This window comes from Pleurodeles waltl, chromosome 10 (assembly GCF_031143425.1).
Source record: "Pleurodeles waltl isolate 20211129_DDA chromosome 10, aPleWal1.hap1.20221129, whole genome shotgun sequence".
In the NCBI taxonomy this organism is placed as follows: Eukaryota; Metazoa; Chordata; class Amphibia; order Caudata; family Salamandridae; genus Pleurodeles; species Pleurodeles waltl.
This window is the reverse complement of record NC_090449.1, coordinates 966,476,089-966,501,672: the sequence shown is the minus strand read 5'-3', so window position 1 is coordinate 966,501,672 and position 25,584 is coordinate 966,476,089. Positions and strand designations below refer to the sequence as shown.

Sequence of the window (25,584 nt, the reverse complement as noted above, 5' to 3'; positions counted from 1 at the left end):
GCCACCAGGATGAGTCCCACAGTGATGTGCTGTCACCAGAGAACATGATTTTGGTCTTGTCGGTGTTCAGCTTTAGACATTTGGCTTTCACCCAGTGGGCAATTTTGGTCATGCAGGCATTGAACTTGATCTGGGTACTTGGTGACTTGTCCATGAGTGAGAGAATGAGTGGTAATTCATAGGCATAGAGAAGGTCCTTGATGTTGTGAGAGGAGATGATGCTGGCTGGAGGGGTCATGTATGCGTTTAAGAGAATCATGCTCAGTGAGGATCTTCGCAAAACTCTGCAGATGAGGTCATAAGCATCCGAGGTGAACAATGCCAGACTGACTAACTGGGTCATCCAGTTAGGAAGGAGCAGATCTATCGGAGTGCATGTCCTTGGATTCCGATAACATGTGATGTTTGGATGAGGGTGGTAAAACTGTGTCTAATGCTGTGGAGAGGTCCAGGAGGATGAGAGCCTCTGTGTCTCTGTTGTCCAGAGCCATGTGTATGTCATCCATGGCAGCGATGAGGGCAGGTTCTGTGCTGTGGTTGGGTCTGAAACCAGACAGAGGGCCTCATTAAGACCCTGGTGGTCTTTAGACCACCAGGGCCATGGTGGCATTTAGACCTCGGCCAATGTGGCTGTCCGACAGCCACATTGCGACCATGTCGGTTGTGCCACAGTGGGACTGCCAGCACCACCATTTCTCCACTGGAGGGGTAGGCAATGCTGGTGGTCCTAATCTGCCAGGGCAACGCTGATAGCAGTGCTGCCCTTCGGATTACGATTCCCTTCTCCGCCAGCTTTTAAATGGCAATAGCACCTCCATGTAAAGGCTGGTGGAGACTGGGTGCAGGGGGCCCCATGCTGGTGCACCCTATGCACTGCAACATTGCCACGGGCTCTATTATGAGCCGGCGTCAATGTTGTGGGCTGTTTCCCCTGTCTGTTTCTGTCTGCTTACCCAGCAGGAAACTCGTAATAAGGGCCGCGGGAAGGGGACCGCACTGGTGGTAACCTGACCTCATGATTTCAGCGGGTGGCCTTTTCCATCTACCAAAGTCGGAATTAGGGGCAGAGTGTTGTTGAGGAGTTGATGGCCATTGAGGCCCTTGGTGAGGTGTCTGTTGATGATTTTCTGTAAGACCTTGGCCAGAAATGGTAAGAGAGAGGCTGGTCTGTAGTTGGCAAATGTTGAGGTGTCCTCAGAGGATTTCTACAGCAATAGGAGGCAATTGCATGTTTCTAAGCATCTAGGAAGGTTGAGGCATTCAGAATGGGAGTGAACATAGTACTGATGGGTTGCAGTCCTGGTGGTGGTGGTTTCTTCTCGGGTGAGGCCAGGCCATGTGGTTAGCATTGATTCTTTGATTAAATCGGGAGACTTTTGGCAAGGTCTGTCGAGCCTACTTGTGAACTGAAGTTGCTATAAATGGTGAAGAATTGAGAAAGATTATTGCAGAGGTCCTGAAAGAAGTAATCACGTTGGAGGCGGCCAATGGTGATTTGAAGTCTTTCACAATGGTGAAGATTTTGTAGCTTCTGTTGGTGCTGACATCAATGTGGTGGGTATGAGCAGCGCCTTTGGTGGTGCAGATAATTTGGTGGTAGTGTATTAGGGCGGATTTGAATGTGCTCTTTTCTGCATTGTCCTGGCTCGCTGTCCATTTGTGCTCTAGTTGTTTGCAATGGTGTTTCATTAGTCTGCGCTCCTCCATGTACCAGCTAGCCTGGGATCTGGATATTGTTTTATTACTGTACTGCTGTGTTTGAGGGGGGCAGGGAGTTGGCACAGGAGGTGATCTAATTATTGAAATTATTGATAGCTTTGGAGAGGCTGTTGCTGTGTTCAGGTTGGTGGGTGTTTACAGCGGTGCACCAGTCCTTGTCATTGATGAGTCCGACTGGGATAGGGACGCTGAACTTGATGAAGGCATGTTCTGGACTCCCATGTTGCACATATATCATGTTTTGATCTTTTGGAGATGAGCCTTTTGTAGCACTTATTGCTTTTATAGGTTTTGATGGATAAATCTTCTTGCTAAACATTGTACTTAAATGGTCTTGCAATTTGATTGTCTGGTCAACACTACCTGTAATTTGATAGTATTATGTGTACAAGAAGTATGATATTGCCATCAAAAAAAGGAACGGATGATCTGTTGTACAAAATGACCTCCATTTGTCTGCACTCAAACCAGGACTGGCACTCGTCAATAGTCAGCATCTGTAAGTTTCAAGTGAAATTATACTTAGTGGCCCTCTTAATGCATTCTGTCAATGTGGCCCAACTTGGCAAAGTTGAAATTCTTCCATTGGAGCAAAGCTCAATAACTGTTAATTTATGTTCATATAGTTTATTTTTGCTAGCCCCGGACATGTGTTTCTCTCTTAATGAGTACTTCCATGGAGCACACCAGGTTGATCCCCAAACCTGTTTGCAGCATACCATTCAAAGACGAGTAACCTTCTTACCTGTTCAACAGACAGTATATTACTGAAAAAGGAGTATTCCCCTCTGGTGTGAGCTATTGTTCTGGGTAGAAATTTATACAAAACAACCTCCATTCTGCTGCATTCAAAAGAGTACTGGTCCTCACAAATAGAGGAGTGAGTTCCAAGTGAAACCAGGCTCAGTGCCCTCATCCCCAAGTACATTCTGGTGAACGTGGTCATTAAATGAAAAGGTACAGTTCTTCCATTGGAGCAAAGTTTAATAATGGGGATAATTTCTTTAAACTATTTCAATTTCTTAGCTCCAGACCCATGTGTTTTGTTTGTAATGAGCTTTTCAGTAGAGCACAGCAGGTTGAGTGTCAAAATTGCTAAGCAAAATGAAACATTTGAATTAAATTCATTTAAGTGCTGGCACATAGAGACTGTCTATTACATATTCATTTTTTTCTGTCTTGCTTCGTCTCTGCTGCAAACATTGTCAGACTTTGCAAGGGGCAAAGGCAACACTTATACTCATCTGACAAACTGACAATGTGAATATCAATTGTGTGATTAACTAACAGTGGGAACATTGCTGCTTCTTGCACGTTTGTACACAATGTGGGTGGTAAATGAAAGCACCTGCTTGCAATTTGCAAGGAAATTGATCAATGGTTAGTGGCTCATTCTGTGTTAAGAAACATGGACAAGTAAATAAATGTTCATGTTAGTCTTTGACCATTTGTGCAGTCGAATGTAGCACTTTGTGATTGGCAGCTGTAGGGATTATATATAATTTTAAGTTCATAAAGATTATATCAATTCCATCAATATTGTGATATTATTGACATCATGATATAGTCTTGTCATCATCTGTGCTAATCCATCCTGGATTTCATACTGCAGTCACTTTCGGAGTGAACTTTTCAGATCACCGCCTATCCCTTTACAAATCCAATCTGACATCCATTCTATATAATATAATTAATAGATAGAGCAGAATTTTTTTTTACCTAAAAAGCTGCTCCTCATTCTTCTCTGGTGTTGAATGCTACACAGACAAGAGACAAAGTAGTGGGTGTTCATGTCAAATGATGAGGCTCTTGATCTAGCCAGTGAGGAAGATGAGGAAGTGACCCAAGTCAGAAATATGCATGTGGTGCACTCATTCAAAATATAATTACACATACTTTCTGACAGATTATAGCTAAATAATATCAAACACTTGAAAATAAGATGTTTTCCATGATGCTCCTCTCTCCTACCCATAACTGAGGGGATATTTCTGCCTCAGGTTTCAAATTAATTTATTTTGGCATGCTTTATCTACTAGAGCTGGGATCTTGGTGAGTATATCCAAGGTTATTCTCTCTGTTTGCTGATGGACAGGGTAGCATCCCACAGTGTGCCCTGGAGTACGGCTGTAAAGCCAGTGTTAAAAAAGAAAAAGCTTTAATTTACTTAATGTTTCCCACGTTCCGAATCTGCTGTACTGTACAGCACACATCCAATGTGGAAACCATTTTAAAGTTAGTCTAAGCATAATATTTAGTACTGGAAAACACAGTACAAAGCCTGTGCTGGACCAACACACATCCTTGAACTATGGTGCAAAGGTGTGTGCATGGTGTGCAGCAGACTGATTGTGTGCTGGTGCTAGGGAGTGGGGAGAAGAGTGCTGTATCTCTCTAGATGTGGCACTATCCTTCTCTCTCCCTCTCTTCCAACGCAGTACAGTATCTTGTGGTGTAGCACTGTGTTGTATGTAAGTTTTGTAAATCTGGGTCTTCATCTTTACTTTAAAGGTATGATCTAGAGGACCTTCAGCACAGATGTGATGTTGCTATGCTGTTTTCCACTTTAAAGTTTGGATATTGATTTCTTAGAGAGTTCAGATGAGGCTTTTGCAATAGTGAGGGTCAGAAGATGGTTGGGTGAAAGCTAGGCGATGTTTATCTTCCACTAAACATCAGAGAGTATTTTTTTCAAGACATTTAAACACTTAGGCACTCATTCCAACCCTGGCGGTCTATTACCGCCAGGGCGGAGGGCAACGGAAGCACCGCCAACAGGCTGACGGTGCTTCCAGGGCTATTCTGACCGCGGCAGTAAAGCCGCGGTCAGAAAAGGGGATCCGGCGGTTTCCCACCGGATTACCCCTGGCCCAGAGCAGCGCCGCCATGGGGATTCCGACCCCCTTCCCGCCAGCCTGTTTCTGGCGGTTTACACCGCCAGAACCAGGATGGCGGGAACAAGTGTCGTGGGGCCCCTGGGGGCCCCTGCACTGCCCATGCCACTGGCATGGGCAGTGCAGGGGCCCCCTAACAGGGCCCCATTAGGATTTTCACTGTCTGCTATGCAGACAGTGAAAATCGCGACGGGTGCTACTGCACCCGTCGCACCCCTGCAACTCCGCCGGCTCCATTCGGAGCCGGCTTCATTGTTGCAGGGCCTTTCCCGCTGGGCCGGCGGGCGCCCTTTTGGCAGTCGCCCGCCGGCCCAGCGGGAAAGTCGAAATGACCCCCGCGGTCTTTCAACGGGGGAACTTTGGCGGGCGGCCTCCGCCGCCCGCCAAAGTTGGAATGACCCCCTTAGGCTAGAAAAGGAAGAAAATGTATATCAAAATAATGGCTGAACAACATTTCCACTACTGTGTCAGGATTGCCCGTAAAACACTGCACGACAGAACCTACCAGGCAGTCAGCACCACTCCCCTCATACTACTGCAGAATTCAAACTGCACAGGCGAGCCACCAAAGCCCGCTTCCCAAATTGCCACAGCCATCCACATCTAACCAAATGCTTGTTCTTTGGGTGGTATTTTGCAATGAGCATTAATTGGTCCATTGGCCTGTGCAGCTTCTGGCAGGATAGAATTTGAAAGTTGAGGACTTACAAATGGCATGTTTGAATTACCCATGGTGGGTATGTGAGCAGATATCATATTTTAAAATTAAAACTCTACTACCTGTTGCACGACACCGAATATAACGTGCTCGAGCTCCCTCAATACAAACAAAGACACCCATCTTGTGCTGTGTGCCCAGTTCAACCCTACCTTTGCTTGCATAGGACTGTGCTGTATGGTGTTGAACCTGAATATCTTTCTCACAGTATCATAGGACATAAATATCATGTCCTACTATGGGCGCCAAAAATATTGCTCCATTGGTGTTAATTTTAGAAAAATTACACCCGATGGGACGATGTTGTTGTAAACAATATTTAGTAGACCATATTTATACCAGATGATATTTCTAAAGATATTCATAAAGATTCATAAAGGGCATTTAGAAAGCCATAGACTACTTTTGTTCAGCTGAATTAGAGTTTGGCAAACAGTACTATCCATCAGCGCTTGTATCAGCCTATGGCATTTCACAGATGTGAATCCTTGTACAAGTAGTCCACACGTGTTAGGTTGTAATTCCTTTATTCTTTCTTTATGAAGCCTCCCCCCTACCTACCCAGTACATCTGATAATCTGACATACAATTGTCTGCTACTGCATCCTGGTCGATATGAATAGATGTTCACAACAGCAGCACACACCGCCACAAAACAGACTCACACACCGCAAGAACAACCCACACCCATTTACAAAACTGGCCCAAGCACAGATGTATGAGTGAGACCCACCTGGCAATTCCAGATTACTCTGTAGGCCAGCCCAACCCTGTAAAACAAGTTCGACTAAAAAAAGGCAGATGCCTAGCAGCCAGAGCAGGAGATAGAATTTAACTATTTGCACAAAGAAGGCATGGTGGATTTGTAAGCTGGACCGCCTGTCATGTAGCAAAGCAATAAAATATGCTCCTTTTAGTAAACACTGTGAGTGGCGTAAAATGAGCATATAACAGATGCATGTTAGAGATTGGACAGTAGTTTTCCCTGTCATAAAGCATGTGGAGGTTTAAATATTTAGTATAATGCAAAAATGATTTAAACACATGTTTATGACTTCCTGAAATGCATCTTGCATATATTACATGATTCAATTACTTCAAGAATAAAGAGTTCAGAGACGCATTAAAGCCTTATTTATTTTGATATACATGTATAACTGTGTGGTTGTTTTTATTTTCATAGATTCAACAAAGAAACTTAAGGATGTTCTGGAAGAGTTCCATGGAAATGGTGTTCTGGCAAAATATAACCCAGAAGAGGTATTTATTTATTGATTAAATATGTCAGATAATATCAAAAGCTGTTTCTAACTTTGTGAATAATAACACATTAAACGATGATTCAATGTACTTTTATAATTTATTATCTTTTTTTTTTATTAAAAAGTATGAACTGTGGCATTGGAGAATTGACAGGATAGGGTCTCTGCATCCTTTCTGAATATGACTCACTGATCAGTGCATTGATCATAGGTGTTTTCGTTCAGTTGTGCTATTTCTGGCAAAGCTAATTGTCACCGATATCCAGCACTCCCCCTACCTACACTCCAAATCAAGGATAGCGAAAAACAACATGATGAACACAAGTCTCTGCTTCCACTGGCCTCAACATCTTTCAACATATTTCATTAATTGCAAGCACAGCAGCATGCCAGCTGCGTCAACAATTGGGAGCCAGAGCTGAGGCTCAGCACCACTGAGTGTGGGGTGCAAATGATAACCCTCTTCCAAAACTAACATGAAGCAAGCAAAGACACATATGGGAAAAGGTGAAGCAGCAATGACATGGATAAGAAAGTGGGTCAAGCAACAAAGGGCAAGCAAGTATGTGGGGGGAAGGATGGTAGAAAAATAATGTTCCTCAATCCCAGAGTGAGCAGCGGAAGGACAATAATAAAAATACAAGCTATCCATACTTGGTCCTTGCTCCACGGATGAGAATACCAAGTGAGGGGAAAGTGAAACAGGCATGTGCAGAATAATCAGGAATCAGCAAATAACAATGACGATAAAGCCCAAATGATAAGTAAAGGGCAAGATCTAATCCCTTTTTAATTTCTTTTATAACAAACAAAAGATCTTTCAAGTAACAGCGCATACTCAGATGAGACATAAAAACAGAGATTAAGACCCTCATTATGATCTTGGCGGTAAAAACCGCTGACATCAGCACCGGCGGTCAATAGAAGACCGCTAGCGCGACTACCCCCGCCGGCCGTATAATGTTTTCATAACATTAACCATAACATTGATAGCGGCTCCAAATGGACCCACCGCCAATGTTGGTGTGCGGCGGGTGCAGCAGCACTCGTCGCGCAGATCACTGCCCGTAAATCGGGCAGTGACCTGCATGATGGGGCACTGCACAGGGGCCCCTGCACTGCCCATGCCAATTGCATGGGCAGTGCAGGGGCCCCCAGGGGGGCCCAAATTGCCCCAAGATATCCATTCAGCCAGCCTTTCTGCTGGGAAAAAGCTGGCGGAATGGGTGTCAGCGATGCCCTGTCAGATAGGAATACACAGCCCCCGCCAGCATTACGGCTGGCAGTGTCAGTGTCTTCCACCATGGGGTTTTGGGTGGTTCATTATATGGGGGTCTGTGCCGCCATGCTGGATGGCGGTATTTACCACCACCAATGGAATGGCAGCCCAAACCGCCATGTACATAATGAGGGCGTAAGTACAGGCAAGGCAAAGAGGCATGTAAATATAAAACAAGCTGTGCAACAAAAGTGTGAGCTAATTTTCTTCATCTTTAGGTCATGTTTCTGAAAGATGACATCACCAAACAAATCTCACGAACAGACACACACATGCATGCACACGCACGTTATATAAACACACCATACACATCATGCTGATTCTATAATGGCATTTAGAAAGCCATATACTACTTTTGTTCAGGTGACCTAGGGTTTGGCAAACAGACCTGTCCATCAGCATTATCAGCCTATAACATTTGACTGATTTGAACCCTTCTATAAGAAGTCCACACACGTGTTAGCTTGTAATTCCTTTATCTGTTTTTATTAATGTTTATGAGGCATCCACTCTCCTCCCTACCTACTCCTGCAACAACACGGTTGAAAGTAGCGAGGCACCTCAGGGTGACTGGGAATGGGGGGGCACCTCAGCTGGAAGATGGTACAACGCCACTGGTCCTGGAGGGGATAACATGCCCTGTGCTCTGTCCTGGGGAGTGCAAGGCCACAGTCTCTCAAGTGGGTGACTTGCCCACATGCTCTGGAGGGGGCAACATGCCCATTACTCTGTCCTGGGGAGTGCAAGGCCACAGTCTTTCAAGTGGATGGCTTCTCCACTGGCTCTGGAGGGGGCATTGTGCCCAGTGATCTTCATCCTGTGGAGGATGGAGTGAGTGGATGACTTCTCCACTGGTTCTGGAAGGGTTATTGTGCCCAGTGATGCAGATCTTGGGGAGTGAAAGGTCACAGTCTCTCACCTGGGTGTCAGACCCACAGAATTTGCTGGGGCCAGGCTGCACAACAGCCCATGTACACAGGACTACACACTGTCCTCCGGCGGTGATGGCTGCTCAGTGGTGGCAGTGGTGGGGGGAGGCTCCAGCCCATGCCCTGCAGCCTTGGACGGCTGCCCAATGCTGGTGGTGGTGCTGGTGCTGCTGCTGGTGCTGCTGCTGTTGGTTGTGGGGGGAAACTCCTGCCTATCCCCTGCAGCCTTGGACGGCTGCCCACTAGTGGTGGCAGTGCTGGCGGTGGTGGGGAGAGGCTCCACCCCATCCCCTGCAGCCTTGGATGGCTGCCCACTGGGGCTGCTGCTGCTGGTGGCAGTGCTGGTGGCTGTGCTGACATTGGGGGGGGCTCCAGCCCATCCCCTGCAGCCTTGGACGGGTGCACCACCATGGTTGGTGGTGGGGGCTCCGATTGAGTCCATGCACCAGGCCCCTTGTCTCTACTGCCTGCTGTTGCAGGCCCCTTGCCCTTCCTTCCTGCAGCTGGGGCTGCCTCCTTGACCTTTCTTCCTTCATCTGGGGCTACCTCCTTGCCCTTCCTTCCTGCAGCTGGGGCTGCCTCCTTGCCCTTCCTTCGAGCAGCTGTGACTTCCTCCTTGCCCTTCCTTCACGCACTTGGGGCTGGCACCCTGTCCGTCTGGATGGCTGGTGGCCCAGATCCTTTCCCACCTGGAGTTGTTGGGGACAATACTGTGCCCATGGACTGGGTGGCTGAGGTGCTCGGCTGGGTTTGGACCACCCTGGCTGACGCGAGGGACGGGGGGAGGGCTAGGGAAGAGGTCAATGTTGGTGAGGAAAAGCTTCTTAGGGACATTGGGGAGGGAAGAGGGAGATGGGTTGGGAGTGTGGGAAGAGGGAGTGGTGATACGAGGTGTCAGTCTGCTGTGTTTGGGTCCAGATGCATGGGCTGGATGCTGTTGTGAGGTGGATGGCTGTTGGGTGTCTGAGTGCTGGCGTTTGTGTACCTTGGGAGGAGGGGCCACAGACACAGTGGGAGAGGACACAGGGGATGTGTGCATGGTTGTGGGGGTGGTGACTGCCAGTGAGGTGTGTGCACTGTTAGGTGTGCTGGTGATGGTGGTAATGGATGAGGATGTAATGCATGCAGGTGTGAGTGTCGGCGCAACTCGGAGGGAGGTGGACGAGGAAGAGGAGGGGGCCACAGTGGAGGCAGTGGATATTGGTATGTCTGATTCTGGATGTTGTTTGAGTGAGTGCCCGTAGGATGAAGTGTGGTGCTTGTGTTTGCCATGTCCACTCTTGTGTGTTGTCCTGGATACCTGCTCGCCTGACTGTGTGCTTGGGATAGGTTAGGGTTGAGGGGAATGGGATTGGGAAGTGGAAGTTGGAGGGGGGGGAGGGTGGAAACAGGGACAATGGCTGTCATCAGAGTGGAGGCCAGAGCCTGGATTGATCTATGAAGGGCCGCCAAGCCAGTGTGAATTCCCTCCTGGAATGCATTTGTCTGTTGCATTTGGGCTGCCAGCCCCTTGATGGCATTCACAATGGTTGACTACCCAACGGAGATGGATCGCAGGAGGTCAATAGCCTCCTCACTCAGGGCAGCAGGGCTAACTGGGACAGGGCCTGAGGTGCCTGGGGCAAAGGAGATGCCCACGCTTCTGGGTGAGTGGGCATGGGAAACTCGCTGATGGGCTGCTGGTACGGGGGTGGCACAACACACTCACAGACAGGGAACAGCCCTACGCACTAGGCAATGCACTACCAGTCACAATGCTAGCCACCAGGCCATGGATAGGGTCAACTAACGCCAATTGCAGCATACCTGAGACCCACAGACCCCTGCCCAGTAGTGGATGCCTACTAGCTTGGTTGGAATTCTTTCACATCAAAACCCTGCCCAACATGGGACCTATTCTGCAATGCCAGGCCTGGGCTAGTGGGACCCACAGGGCCCCCACCCCCCCAACTTGGATACCACCCCACCAGGCATAAGTTTTATATTAGGGCACTGTATTCACCCCCTTATGGCTGCTGTGATGCCCCTAAGTGCCTATCTAGCTCCGGATAGGCCACTGCCAGTATGCAGGCCATCAGGGGGGTCCTCGTTGAGAGGCCATCCCCAACTGGGCCTCCGCCGTCTTCCGTGCCCAGCGTCTCAGGTCCTCCCACTGTTTGCAACAGTGGGTGCTCCGCCTGCTGTAGACCCCAAGGGTCTGCACATCCTTGGCGATGGCACGCCACATACACTTCTTTTGATGGGCGCTGACCTGCAGGGGAATGGACACAGGTAAAGGTATTAGTTTGACGGGCCTGCCTGTTACACTCATGGCCCACCATGCCCATTCCCATCCCCATTTGCACACACATGGCCCACCAGACATGCTGTACGCTGCCCAGGGCCCATCTACCAACCCCCCCAATGGGGCCTTCACACACAGCACTCCATGCATTCACTGCCCATGCATCGTACTCACGATGTACTCACCTTTTGGTCTGGAGGCCCATACAGCAGTCAGTACTGGGGTAGGACTCCATCCACCAGTCTCTCCAACTCCGCTAAGGTGAAGTCAGGGGCCCTTTCCCCAGTAACACGAGCAATGGTCGGTTCCAGACACAGGTTACAGCAGCACATGCAGTGTAGGTCCACTCCGGTTGAAGGTCGGGTAGCAAGTGAGGAATCAGATAGAAAATGGCGGTCACGTCCACGGCTGTGCGTACCGTTACCGCCCGCGTACATCACCATTGGCCACTGTACCCCATAGAACCCAATGTTAACCAATGAGGAGTTACACGGCGGTTCTCAAACGCCTCCCACAATGGCGCACAACGTCAGCAGAATTACCTCATTTCAACCTGTCTCTCCACACAGGACAGGCAGATGCCATTTCAGGGGGGTGAAGGCCATGGCTCCTAACTGCGTCACAGTACACAAATGCACTATTTGGACATCGCCAAGAAAATACTGTTACAATCACAACATGCATTGAACTGTAGTGGTTGGAATGTAGAGATAATGACCAGCTGTTTACTCTTTTGGTCCGTAGATTGTAACTGCTGTGGATAAATAGGAGATGGAGACATTCCCCCATGTACAGACCCCTGGTGGACTTGGCAACAATGGAGGACAGGCACATTATCCTCACCTATAGACTTGATAAGGCCACAATCACTGAGCTGTGTGCCCAATACGAGCCTGACCTAATATCTGCAATCCGTCACCCCACCGGGATCCCCACTCTTGTGCATGTGCTATTAGTGCTCCATTTCCTTGCAACTGGCTCATTCCAAGTGACAGTGGGCTTGGCAGGAGGAATGTCACAACCAATGTTCTCAATAGTGCTGACAAGAGTGTGTCTGCCCTGATCAAACACATGTGCAGCTACATCATTTTTCCCCATGTGGAGGATTTGGCCACAGTGAAAGCTGACTTCTATGCAATGGGACATATCCCCAACATTATTGGGGTTATTGATGGAACACATATTGCATTTGTCCCCACACACCCCCAGCAAAAATGAACAGGTGTTCAGAAATCGCAAAGAGTTTTCACTCCATGAATGTGCAGATGGTGAGCCTGGCGGACCAGTACATCCCCCACGTCAATGCAAAGTATTCTGGGTCTGTGTATGATGCCTTTATCCTAAGGAATAGCAGCATTCCAAATGTGAAGGCCCAACTACAGAGGCGCAGGGTGTGGCTAATAGGTGAGCCCTGGTTCCCACCCAGTATATGTTGGTGTATTGGTATGGTGTGGGCCCTAAGGGTTAGTGTGTGGCTAACAGTTGTCCCTCGATATTTGAAGGTGACTCTGGTTACCCCAACCTCTCATGGCTACTGACCCCTGTGAGGAATCCCAGGACAAGGGCAGAGGAACGTTACAATCAGGCATATGGGTGAACAAGAAGGATTATAGAGAGGACCTTTGGCCTCATGAAGGCCAGGTTTTGTTGCCTTCATCTAACAGGTGGAGCCCTGTGCTACTGACCCAAGAAGGTCTGCCAGATCATTGTGGCATGTTGTATGTTGAACAACCTTGCCTTGCTTCGCCAGGTGCCTTTTCTACAGGAGGAGGAGGCTGGAGATGGCCGTGTGGCAGCAGTGGACCCTGTGGACAGAGAAGATAAGGAGGCATAGGATGAGGATGATGCCAACAGAAGTGCAATTATTCGTCAATACTTCCAATGAGACACAGTTAAGACAGTGTTGATACACATATAATTGACAGTATGATGTGTGACATTGTCACTGGCAATCTGTGTATTCCTACTTCTATGCACACTCACAGTACCCTTTGGCATCTATTTTTGCAGCTGTTGGTACCCCACTGTTGCTCCTGGTGTGTTAAGTGCAGCCAACTACAGGCCTTTCCAAAGTAAACATTACTGTACAGTTGAATTGCAATGTTTGAACCTTTGTTAAATGAATACCTTTTGAAAAAATCTGACATACACCATACTTGTATTTTATCAAAGTGTGTTTATTGCAGTGCTCTGAAGAAGAGGGGGTAGTTCAATTGGCTGGGGTGATGATGGAGGAAAGTCCAGGGTAGAGTCCAGTCTATTTGTATCACAGGTGCATTGTCCAAGGGGGCATAGGAAGTGGAGCAATGGCAGTTCAAGATGGACAGGGTGACAGGGTGGGGCACATGGCTGACAATCAGGAGTCTTATTTCCTGGCGAGGGTCTTAACAGTAGTCTCTGGCTTCTGCCTGGATCACAGGGAATGTTTGCGGGGTGGTTCTCCTTCTGCAGGGGGAGGGGTGCTGGTGGCCTGTTGTTCCTGTGGCGTGGCTTCATGTCCACTAGCGGCAGAGGAGGTGGTTTGGCTAGTGTCAGGGGCCTGGTGGTGTGCCACTGCCTCCCTCATACTGTTGGCCATGTCTGCCAGCACCCCTGCAATGGAGACCAGGGTGGTGTTGATGTCCTTCAAGTCCTCCCTGATCCCCACGTACTGTCCCTCCTGCAGCCGCATGTTCTCCTGCAACTTGTCCAGTATCTGGCCCAGTGTATCCTGGAAATGTTTGTATGCTCCCAGGATCGGGGTGAGTGCCTCCTGGAGAGTCGGTTCCCTGGGCCTATCCTCCCCCTGTCACAAGCAGTCCTCCCAGCTTCCCTGTTGTCCTGTGCCTCTGTCCCCTGAACCGTGTGCCCACTGACCTCAAGTCCCTGATTGTCTTGGGTTTGTGGGGTGCCCTGGGGTCCCTGAAGTAGTGGACACACTGCTGATTGACGTGTCCTGGGGACAGAGGTATGGGCCAGCTGGGTAGGTTCCGTGGTGATGTTTCCTGATATGGGAGGCTTTGTGGTGGTGTGAGACTGTGCCAGAGTAACCGACTGTCCGGAGATCCCTGATGGGCCAGGTTGGTCATCCAGATCCAGGTGAGCAAAGCTGCTGTTATCAATGTGGGTTTCTTCTGTGGGGGGACTGGATGTTGCTGGCACCTCTTCACCGGTGACATTGGGTGGGTTACATGTGGGGATGTAAATGCAATGTTATTGTTTCTGCATGTAAAATGTTGTACATGCCTGTGTTGCCATCTATGGTTGTTATTGCCCTGGCAGATTTTCCTTGTGTGAATTGTTATTTGGTTGGCTAGGTGATTCTCACTAGTGTGCATGCTGTGGTGATAGGTGTCCATGCAGGTCTGTGAGGGGTGTCTATGCATTGGTGTTGCATGCAGGGCTTGGTATTGGGATGAGTGGGTTGTGCTTGAACCGTGCCTGTGAAGAGTACATTACCTGTGTAAAGCACACAGGTAAGTCTGTTTGTACGTCTGTGTGCTTTGTATATTGCCTGTAGCACACACTGGATTGCCTCAGTCACTTAGATCTTATTTGTGCTACGTACATGTGTGCTGTATTGGCTCCTAGTTGCTTTGGAGTTCTTTATAGCATTGTCAACCGAGTATTTTTCTTGTCTTGTATGAACTCATCCTAAAGGAGCATGTACGGATTTTCTTGTACAATGGACACCAGGTCACCTAAGCTTTTGAATGAGAGGGATGTTTTTTGTGAACTCACTGTGAATTAAATTAATTCAAGGTGCATGAGTGAGTTGTCTTGTGCAGCATGCATATCTCATCAAATAACGTATACACCCATGGGTTGGCTTGCTCACATAGCCCACACAGTGAACCATATATAGAACTTGTAGGCACATTGCTGTGTTTCTGCTCTTGGTTGAAAAAGTATGTTTGTCCAAAGTATGGTGCAGTAATCACTCTCTCTACCCACCCAAAGGGGATACCATCATCTACTTCTCATTGCATATGCTCATAAGACTGTGGATAAATGTAAATCAATTCTCTGACTTTGGACCACACAGACCTTTGTAGGGTGTGAGCCACTTATCTCGGTCGGTAAGTTCCCTAAAGTAATACCTTATGGCAACATACTTTTTTGGTTTTGGACTACGCAATTGATCGATGGTTATTTTATTTCTAGGTGTCATCAGCAAAGCTTTTTGTGCTGATGATGACCCCGATCTAAGTTACCTTGTGAGTTGTGTTTCACAGTGGACTGTGGTTTTTTTTGTTTAAAAGATTCAATCAATTATTCCAATATAGATTTTTGAGGATGTTGGTGCATCTGTTTATATGCTGTTACCAGTCTTGTTTATATTCTGTTTCACCTGCGCACTATTTCACTTGATCACTTTCGCTGTCCTGTTACACCATTTGGAGCACCTACTGCTTACTATATCATTTTCAAACCAAATTGAGTGTATTTTTAAGAAGCTGTCTTATGCTAATAAATAGGTTCAAAATGTGATCTACCTCATGTGGGTTTATGTATAATCATTATTGAGTGACTTTTGTAGTTCACCCTGAGAAGGAGTTTGATCGTTATTTGATTCCCAACTAGTAACCCAATTTCTTACATTTGCTGTTAACTCAGCATTTTTATAGGTGTGATTGCTGTCTATGAAGAGTGAAGAAGGATGTAAGCCTTATGTAGACGTTTACATCTTGTTCTTATTTATAATAAACACTATTAGTACAGTTTTCAAGGATTTTCCATACTGATGTATTGAGGATATAGCATGTATCCTGAAGCAGTTCTGTTTCCTATTTGTTAGAAAGTGAGTCTCTAGTTGGCAGAGGTATGCCCCTTGTCCACATAGGGGTCACAATCCTGGTCAGAGTAAGTGACACAGCAACCTAAATTATCCTGTGCTCGTCCTCCAATAGCTTGGCACAGAACAGGCAGGCTTAACTTAGAAGGCAATGTGTAAAGTATTTGTACACAAACTCATACTAGTATAGACAAAGAGATATGGATCATCTGAATAAAACAAGATCAAAACAACAAAGGTCCAATGTACACAGGTCAAGATATGAATTTTTAGAGGTTTAGGTCAGTCTTAATTTATAGGAGTCAATGGATGTATCTCTTTAGTACAAAGTAGCCACAGGGTAGGTGAGGTGCCTTAAAAGCAAATCAATGCATCAGATCTTTACTGCTCAGGGAGGTGATGCTTTGATTTTTTCCTCGCAGAAGAGGTGATGAGTCGATTTCCGGACATGCAGCCTTGGTTCCTTACTGTGGTGTGGGGTTGATGTCAAATTGATGCCCAGGGACAATGCGTGGAAAATCCAGACATTGTGTGATGAAGGAACAGTGGTGAAACAGATGCTGGGTCAATTCTGGAGGCGCGGCATTGATTTTTCAGCTGCAAGGCAGGCACTGCTTCAATTCTGCAGATGATGCATAATTTTTTCAGCCACAAGAGAGGCGTTGCTTTTTCTGGCACAGCACATGGTGGCATGGATTTTCTCTTTAAGGTGAAGCCTTTGATGGCCCTGATACTTTTTAGGAGGAGGCAAGCTGACAAGCTCTGGCAGATCAATTGTGGTGGAAATGCAAAGTCCTTCCAACAGAATCAGGGAGCAGCAAGCAGTAGGGCAACAGGCAGAAGAGCAGTCCTTCCAGAAAGGCAGTCCAGTTGAGTCCTTTGGGCAGCACTGTAGTCCTTCTAACAGAGTTCAGTTGTAGGTCTAGAAGTGTCTACATACGTGGGTGGCACAATCAGTACTGCATACCCACTAGTAGAGTTTAATTTACAGGCCCTGGGCACATGTAGTGCACTTTACTAAGGATTTACAAGTAAATTAAATATGTCAGTTGGATATGAGCCAATGTTACCATGTTTTAGGGAGAAAGCACATGCACTTTAGCACAGGTTAGCAGTTGTAAAGTGCCCAGAGTCCTAATGGCAAATACAACAGGATCAGAAAAAGAGGAGGAAGGCAAAAAAGGTTGGGTGAGCCTTCAGAGAGTGCCATTTTCCAACACTATTGGATCCTTTGCAGAAAAGGAACAGTAACTTAACTTGTAGTGTTTTATATGTTTGTTGGAGGCCATATAGATTGGCAGATAAGCAATGTTTGTGTAGGAAAAATGTTTACTGCTTTTTATCTTGAAAAATACTTTTCTTTTCATATGCAAAGGTAAACCAAAAGCTTTCAAAGTTAGGAAACCTAAGTTCCAAGTGATAAACTGCAATATTTGTTTTAGTTTTATAAACCTAATATGAAATAAAAGTGTACAAAATGGTCTTCAAAGCATGTTATTACTTGTAAATATGTCTTTTAATATAAATACATTGTTTTTCCTTCTGATGAATACTTTTCACAGATGTATTTGGTGCCCGTCAAGGTTGTCTGAGAAAATAAAAATATTATCAAGCTAGATTACTAGGAATGTATCCAGCAGGTCAAAAATATACCATCCAGAAAATACACAAAGGCAGATAGAGATTTACATAAGCCAAGTTGCATGACAAAATACTCAAATTGCCTGTAGCTGATGTTAAACACTGTGTTCCATTCATCTTCTTCTCTTAAATAAAGTAGACTGTATGCTTTCAGGATATCAAAGACATTTTAATTAAAAAAATACCTTTTCTATCTTGATTTGATCCAGTAGTGCCTGTTTCCTATCTTTTTATATATATATATAATAAAATATATACATATAAAATATATACATATATATATATATATATATATATATATATATATATATATATATATATATATGTATATATGTATATATTTTATTATTAGCAGGAATACAGAACGTGTCAAATCTAAATTTCAAATTAGCATTACAGCATTTAAAGGGAGCAATAGTAAGAGGTAAAGGTTCTAAGTTTAGTTACATTCACACTGTAGTGGGTGGATTCCTACCCGATATGCCATGGTACTTCCGAATGGGGCCCATCCTTGGAGCATACAAATATTCCTTAAATTGTACCATTTTCATTTTCTTAGTCCAAAGTTCGAATGCAGTGGCCTGCATAGTTTTCCACTGCTGCAGGATGAGAGATTTTGCCACCAATGTTACAATAAAAAATATTGGTTTGAGAACTTTGACAGCGCAGGACGGCATGATATCCCAAAGAGCACCCCTATTGGTATGGTTGTAGTGTAATCTGGAGTCGGGCACTAATAGCCTGGAATATGTTAGCCCAGAAATCAGTGATAATAGGGCAAGCAAAACAAATGTGGAACCAATCCCCCTCCTCGCAGTGGCATCGGAAACAATTACTCGAGATTGATGGGAGCATCTTATTAAGCTGAGCAGGAGTTCAATAAAGCAACTTTATGTAGAAAGACGTCCTCTTGATAATGCTTTAAACGAGTAATATTTCCAAAGCTGGAAGTCAGTTACACAATCTGTAGTGGCTGTTATCCTCCCTAATGCAGGAGAACGAGCTTTAGCAGGCAGTTCCTCCTGTAAAACACAATACCAATTACTAACACCTGTTCGGTTCTGGACCCTTATTGCTTGAGCGATTTTCAAGGATAATGATTCAGATAAAGTGTAGACCTGAGGACCCAATGTCTAGATAAAGGAACATATCTGAAAATTAAAGAAGCTTAGCCTTGCTGGGATAGCGGGATAGTTTGCTTTAAGTTGTTCCCATGTTTTAAGATGGTTTCCTAGCACAAAATCATGGAGCCTCGCAAACCCCCGTTTACCCCAATCATGTATGGCTTTGCTAGTTAGAGGGTGCCCGAACATCCGGACTCCCCTAGGGAGATAGATAAATGGGCTCGAGGTATATGGTAACTATTTTGGAACTCAATGCCTTTGGAACAAACTAAATTGGGAATCTTGTGTCTGGAGCATTTCGGAAGCCTTTGCATCTCGAGAAAATGGGATAGGCAAATGTTCCTTTCAAGGAGCATTTGTTTTAGATAAAAATTAGCATCCATGTGGTTTGTAAGGGTGGTGTTTACAAGCCAGTCTAAGAAGGTTGCTTCATAATATTTTCAAAAATGGGGCAGGGCTAGGCCTACATCCTCCATTGTCAGTTGGACTGTCTCTAACTGAACACAAGGTTTTTTATTTGCCCAAATGAATTCACGCAGCATTGTATTGCGATCCTTATAACATTTCTGAGGAATCCTAACCATAATTTTGGAAAAAACTAATACAAACTATGGTAATATCATCATCTTGATGAAGGTTACACAACCAATTATCATCAATGGTGAATTTTGCCATTTTCCCATAAGAACTTATGCTTTATGGAGAGTGGTAAGGAAATTAAGAGGATAAAGGTGCGACAAATTTTGGATGACGTATATACCCAGATATCTAATAGGACAATGGATCTGGTAGGTAGCTTGTATCTCGACTGGCAATATTGTTTCTTGGGCATTAAACAGTAAAGCTTCCAATTTTGATGTATTAATTCGCTAGCCTCACATATGAGAAAACACTAGGATTTTTTTAAAAGCATTCTCGATATTCTGTGCTTCGGCCACAAGGTATAGGATTGCGTCGACCGCAAATAGCTTAAGTTTGGGCGCACCTGGGATCGGAGGCTGTATGGTGTTGTCTTGCCTCAGCACCACTGCCAATGGTTCAATAAAAAAAGCAAAAAGGATGGGGCAACAGGTGGCAGCCCTGACAAGTTCCTTGACGAATTGGCACCTGACCAGCTATTGTGAGTTGCCAGGAAACTTGAATCTCCTAAGAATTCCAAAGAGGAGCATTGAGCATATTTACTGCCGCCTTGACTCAGTTCTCTGAATAATAGTCCACTGCCTGGAGCAAAACAATTTGTGTTGGTGGAAATATGCCTTCCCGTGAGAAACCAACACTGGTCATGATGTACAAGGCCCTGGGCTACCGGTGTGAATCATGTGAATCTCATAGGCCGGTGTTAAGTAGACTAATCGGATGATAAGAGTCTGTTTTTTCCCCAGACTTGCCTTTCTTGAGAAAGCTAACTATAACTGCTCGAGTGAACGAGCTGGGCACTTTTTGACCATTAAGTAACATAACTAAAATATCTGTGATCTGTTCTGACATCGTTTTATACAGTTCTGCCAGAAACCTGTGTTTGCCGGGACCTTCGCCATTTCGGGAGTCTCTAATGGCTGCAGCCACTTCTACTTTGGTGATAGGCTGTAGTAGCGCTGCCTGCAGCTTTTCACTGAGATATGGCATGGAGACTGCTTGAAGATACCTATTAATAGAATCATCATGGACTGTCATTTTGGGGGTGTAAAGATTCATGTAGTGTTTCTGTGCATGCTCACTTTCCTTTTCTGAAAGCAGGTGCTATGATTTACTATCTCTTGTGCTAGGAAGAAATCCCTCAAGTGGGTTGTAGCGTCTTGGAGACATGTCCAAGATTTGGGATTACGATGTAGTCGATAGGAGCACAAAGGGTGGAGACTATCTATTTTCTTTTTTCTTTTCCTCTTCAGAAAAGCCTTTAAAGCAATTGCTTCCCCTCTGATATGATATTTGACTCCCAGATGGCAAATATAGAAGCAGTTGCTTTGTTTCAAACTAGAAATTCATCAACTGAAATTTTCAGGGCTGGGATCCAGTCCTTGTTAACTAGTAAGTATTTGTCTAAGGACCACCTAAATCTTTCTAGATGCTGGCACACAAGGCATAATTGAATCAACAGCACGGCTTGATCTGAAAAGGGGTCATGTGTTATGTCTAAACCAGTTCTGTTCAAAAGAAGAGAAACTAGAAAAAAGTCGATCCTTGAGGAAGAATTAAACCTCTTGGAAAAGCAAGTATAAGATTGATCATGAGGATGATTGAGCTGCCATAGGTCTTGTAGTGCCAAGTCTCGGATGAACTTTGCCACGAATCTAAAAGCGAGACATTTATTCTGTGCACAATTTTTATGAGAAACATCAAGTTTCAGATTTTGGATGATATTAAAATCCCCTCCCACTACCAAAAAACTAGAGAGCGTGCTCAAACATTCATACAAACTTAGAAGGGAGGCAATTTCATTCTTAATTGGGCCATAAAAGCTTGAAATATGCATACACTGGTTCCCCACCTTAATACTAACAACTAACAATCTGGCTTGGGGTCAAGAGCACTTCCACCCACGCACCACTGAACTAGCAGAGGCAAAATAAATGAGTGGGAAATAAAACTATGAACTCTGGGATCAATAGCCTGGCATTTATAGTGGGTTTCCTGCAATAAGATCACATGGGCTTGAAGGGATCTTAACCTCTTGAGTATAGCTCTACATTTGTGAGAAACATTAAGCACATTTTCATTGCAGAAGATGATCTTAAAGGAGGTAGAAAGCTGTGGACTAAACTGATTATCTATCATTTAATGGAAGAAAGACGTAATTGGGAGCCTATTAGCCTTTTGCATAGTTGACCCTGACTGCCTATCAGTGATAATAAAAGGCATCTCATTTTAATTGTGGCCCTTGACCTCCATAGACCTATGCTCAGCATGCCACCACAAGAGTCATTAGGCTCCTTCTATTCAACACTCCTCTTTTTCCCCACCCTCTTGCAAAGCCCTCCCATACCCCCACCCAAGGGCCGAACCCGTCATGGCCCTTCTACCCTGTTGAGCCACACCCTCCATCGTGATCCATCCCATGACCTACCCCCTGACCCCTAACATTGAGTTCACTGGTGTGGCACTCTGGAACCCAAGTTCCAGAAGAGCAAGTAAGGTAGGCCGCACATTAACCACATCATGAGCAACTGACACAAGCCTTCCCCTTGAACCTAGCGCATATACTAATGCTATTTGCTGAGTGAGTTAAAAAATTCCCTTGCCCGCTGTACATTTTCAAAGATGTCCACCCGGCCTTTATGCAGCACGTTTAGTTTGGCGAGCTGGACAATACCAGCTGGGGCCCCTAGTTTCTTAAAGTGATCGATGAGACTGACCATTCACTGCGTCCTCGTGCTGCAGAGATAGACATGTCTGAAAACACATGAAAAACGATGTTCTTGGTAGTATTAAAGGTCTTGGCTCTCATGGCTTGTTATTACACATGTTCCTTGATCCTGAAGTCCCAAAAATTGACAAGGATTGTGTGTGAATATTTTGTGGATGGAGTTCTTGCATAGGGACCCTATAGACCAGCATGATTGACAAGTTGACGTTAGTTGCAGCTTTCTCTGGAAGTATATACTTATATATTAGGTCTGATACCACTTTGGTCATGGAGGATGTTGCTTTGAGCTCTTCAGGGATCCCAGTGAACCTCAAATTCAAACACGGTGACCTGTTTTTGATATCATCAAGTTTGAACTGTAATTCCTCAAGCTCAGTCTTCATCTGCACAACTGCAGATCCATGGCAGGTTTGTGAATCTTCCAGGCCTGAGACCCTCTGTTCAGCTTTGGAAATCCTGACGGAGAGTTGGGTTAAATCAGTGTTGAGTTGCCCCAGTTGATCATTAATTTTAAAAGACCTTCGTTGCACGCAGCTCCCCGAGGATCTGAGTGAGCATAGCTTCGATTGGTGTTGAATTAGGTTTAGAGCCTGGGGGACTGGGAGTTTTTGCATTACATGCATAATTAGGTAGTACTTGACTACGAACGATTCAGTCGTTAGTCCTTACATCAGAGTCTTGCCTGGGCCCGCTGCTTGAGGCTAGATCCGATGAAGCTGCTACTGGGTAATGACTTAGAGATTTGCAAGACAGACTTTTCTTACTGAGTTTTTCACCCCCTTTCATATTACTGAATGAAAATAGAGGATAGGTGGGCCTCTCTTTGAGAAGGTCTGAAGAATCCAAAGTGATAGGAGAATTGGTGGTAGAAGAAGGCACCATAGAGAGAAGAGCGCCTATGCTGGAGAGAGAAGTCAGATGTTTATTGGGGGAGAGTTGCTTGCTCAATATTCACGGGTGGAGATAGAGCCACCAAGGTTTGCAAAGCCTGTGGGGTGGCCATGCAATGGCCTGTCTCCTGTCATTGAGTGACCTCATCGTAGTGTTACCGGGTTCAGTCGAGGAAGTCAAGGTGGTCAATAAGTAGCGTACCGGATTGGGTATTAGTTTCGAGAGTTCTAGAGGAGGCTGCAGGCGGTCCTGGTCACTAGTGTCCCCTCCTCATCTCTGCCTCTCTTCTAGTGGAGTCCCGTTTTGGGATTTAGTACCTTTATTAATGATACATAATTTATGGGAGGTGTCTTGGTAATGCGCTTCATGATATCCGCCAGGCAGGGGAGATTACGGAGCCAAGTGTTGCTTCTACTCTTTTTGAGACGTTGCTGTGATTGTGCTCAATTTATTTTCATGCCCCATGTGTAGCGCTGGAGCTTACTGGCAAAGCCGCAAAGATGGGTTGCAGTCTCACCTCTGTAATTACCCGCACTTCTTCTCTGCCACTTGCCCTCCCCCTCCTTGTGCCCTGCTCATTAACTTATATCTGCAGAAAACATGTGAATTCCTTCCAAATGGGGGCAGTTCATGGTTATTTATTTTATTTTGTTTTATTTATGGAGGCCTTGTGCTGGTACTCAAATTTAAATGGCAAGTGCCCTAGTTCAGAGCATTGGAGAGGGAGAAAGTGAAAAAGGCAAACGTCTGGTCGAGTCCTCACCGGTGCATCGCACAGCCCTCATTCTGTGTCTCCCCTACAGCCTTCTGCATCCTCCTGTGCCTTGCCCGGCCTCTCTGTTGTTCCGTTCTCGAGTCGCACAAGTGCCTCAGGCGCTAGAGGTAACACAGCACTCGTCCCAGCAGTGCTTCAGTTCTATGTCCCTCTACTACCTCCTCCTTCCTGCCTTCTCCTCCATCGAGGACTCACTGTCCTTCGCAGCTCCAAGCTCAATTTCCAAGTGGCTTCACTCATCTCTGGCACAGCTCCTCCCTCAGCACGCTCCTTGGTGCCATCTCCACCCGGAGAATCTGATCAGCGGTTCCAATTTCAAGTATGCAAGGAGGCCCTGTGTGCCCGGGGGTCAACTCGGGAGGTGCCGCTACCGTGCTCGGCACCTCCCTGCCATACCGCGGCGGCTATCTCACTGCTCATCTGCAAGGGTTCAGTCATGGAGCTTGGTGGGAGCTCCACGTGACCTCCCGAAGTTTGACCAATTGCCTGTTTCCCATCTCATTGTGAAGAGTCTTTGGGGTCCTGAACTTCTCTAGGAGTTTATTGCAAGTGTTGATTGACTCTGTTCTTGAGGGAGAGGAAGCCAAACACTGTTGAAAGAGATCACAGGCAAGAGGCTTGCTTTCTAGGAAAGGTTTGCATATGTGTGATAATTTAGGAAGTAGTTACTTTTCCTCTAAAGTTATCAAATATTTACTTACACTTTAAACTGAATGAAAAACTATTAATTGTTACTTCAACATTTTTACTTGTGCTGGTATGAAGTAATGATCTTATTCATAACTATACTTTTTCCTAGAAAAAAAGCAGACCCTACACAGGGAAACACAGGAAGTAATTGTTCAGTGCTAGGGCATTCTATTCTGAAAATGTAATATGCCACATTTTTATATATGAACACCCAGCCCTATTGGCTTACAAGCACACTTTAGAAGCAACTTACCTTGTAGATAACATATTTTTTCCTATGTGAACCAGGTATGATTACTTACCATGTGCTACTACAGTGCCCTTAAGCTGCAGCCCAACTAGAGAACAGTAGTTCTTAAGCCATATATATTTGTCATTCATGTAGGGGTTGTAAATAGACAATGCTACCAAGTGTGATATTTAACTTTAATGCCACTGGTTCAATTTCTGTACCAACATATAATGGTTTTACTGGGAAGATAAATATACCTATAGGTAGAAATCAATTCTGCAGTGCAGTTTTAGGAAAAGATCACATACATTCAAAGCCAGGTCCCCGGATTCACTATTATTAGAAATGGGGTCTTTTATTGGCATTCAGGTTACCCTCTGTCCAAGCAAGGACCCTCACTCTACTCAGGGTAAAAGAGACTCACCCTCAGCTAACCCCTGCTTACCCCCTTGGTAGCTTGGCACGAGCAGTAGGGTTAATTTCAGAGTGCTAGGTATAAAATAGTTGTACCAACACACAGAGTAATTTAATAAAAACACTACAAAATGACACAACACAGTCATGACACAATATTTATCTAAACAAAACAAAACCAAAACGACAAAAATCCACAATACACTAGTTATCCCTAAAAATGCAAAAAGAGTCTTCATGTAATTTTAAACACACACTAACGCTGTTAGTGTGAAAATGTACGTTGGGTGCATCAAAAATAACCCTGCACGGTGTGCGTCAAAAAGGGCTTGCGATGCGGCGATATCACCTCCAAGCGAGACCTTGCGTTGTTTCTCCTTTAGTCGGCTCGGCATGCGTCGTTTCTTCTCTCCAGAGGACAGCGATGCGTTGATCCGGTCAGCACTCTCAGGTCCAGGCAAGCCTTGCATCGTTTTTACACACCCAGTGGTGTTTGCATCAGAAATCCAGCCGCACAATGATCCGGAAACCACGCAGCACGGGTTGGGATCTCACCAGCCTCCGTCAGCGATGCTGTGCATCTTTTCCCCAGTC

General features: G+C 45.6%; 1 protein-coding gene across 2 annotated transcripts in view; it reads left to right on the top strand.

Moving 5' to 3' along the window:
• The window catches only part of DGKB (diacylglycerol kinase beta), a 2,237,541-nt gene that overhangs the window by 306,242 nt on the left and 1,905,715 nt on the right, over positions 1 to 25,584 (top strand). For both annotated transcript variants that reach the window (XM_069211796.1, XM_069211795.1), the window contains exon 3: positions 6,515 to 6,591. In XM_069211796.1, the coding sequence (XP_069067897.1) occupies positions 6,515 to 6,591 (77 nt within the window). The remainder of the gene's footprint in view (positions 1 to 6,514; positions 6,592 to 25,584) is intronic.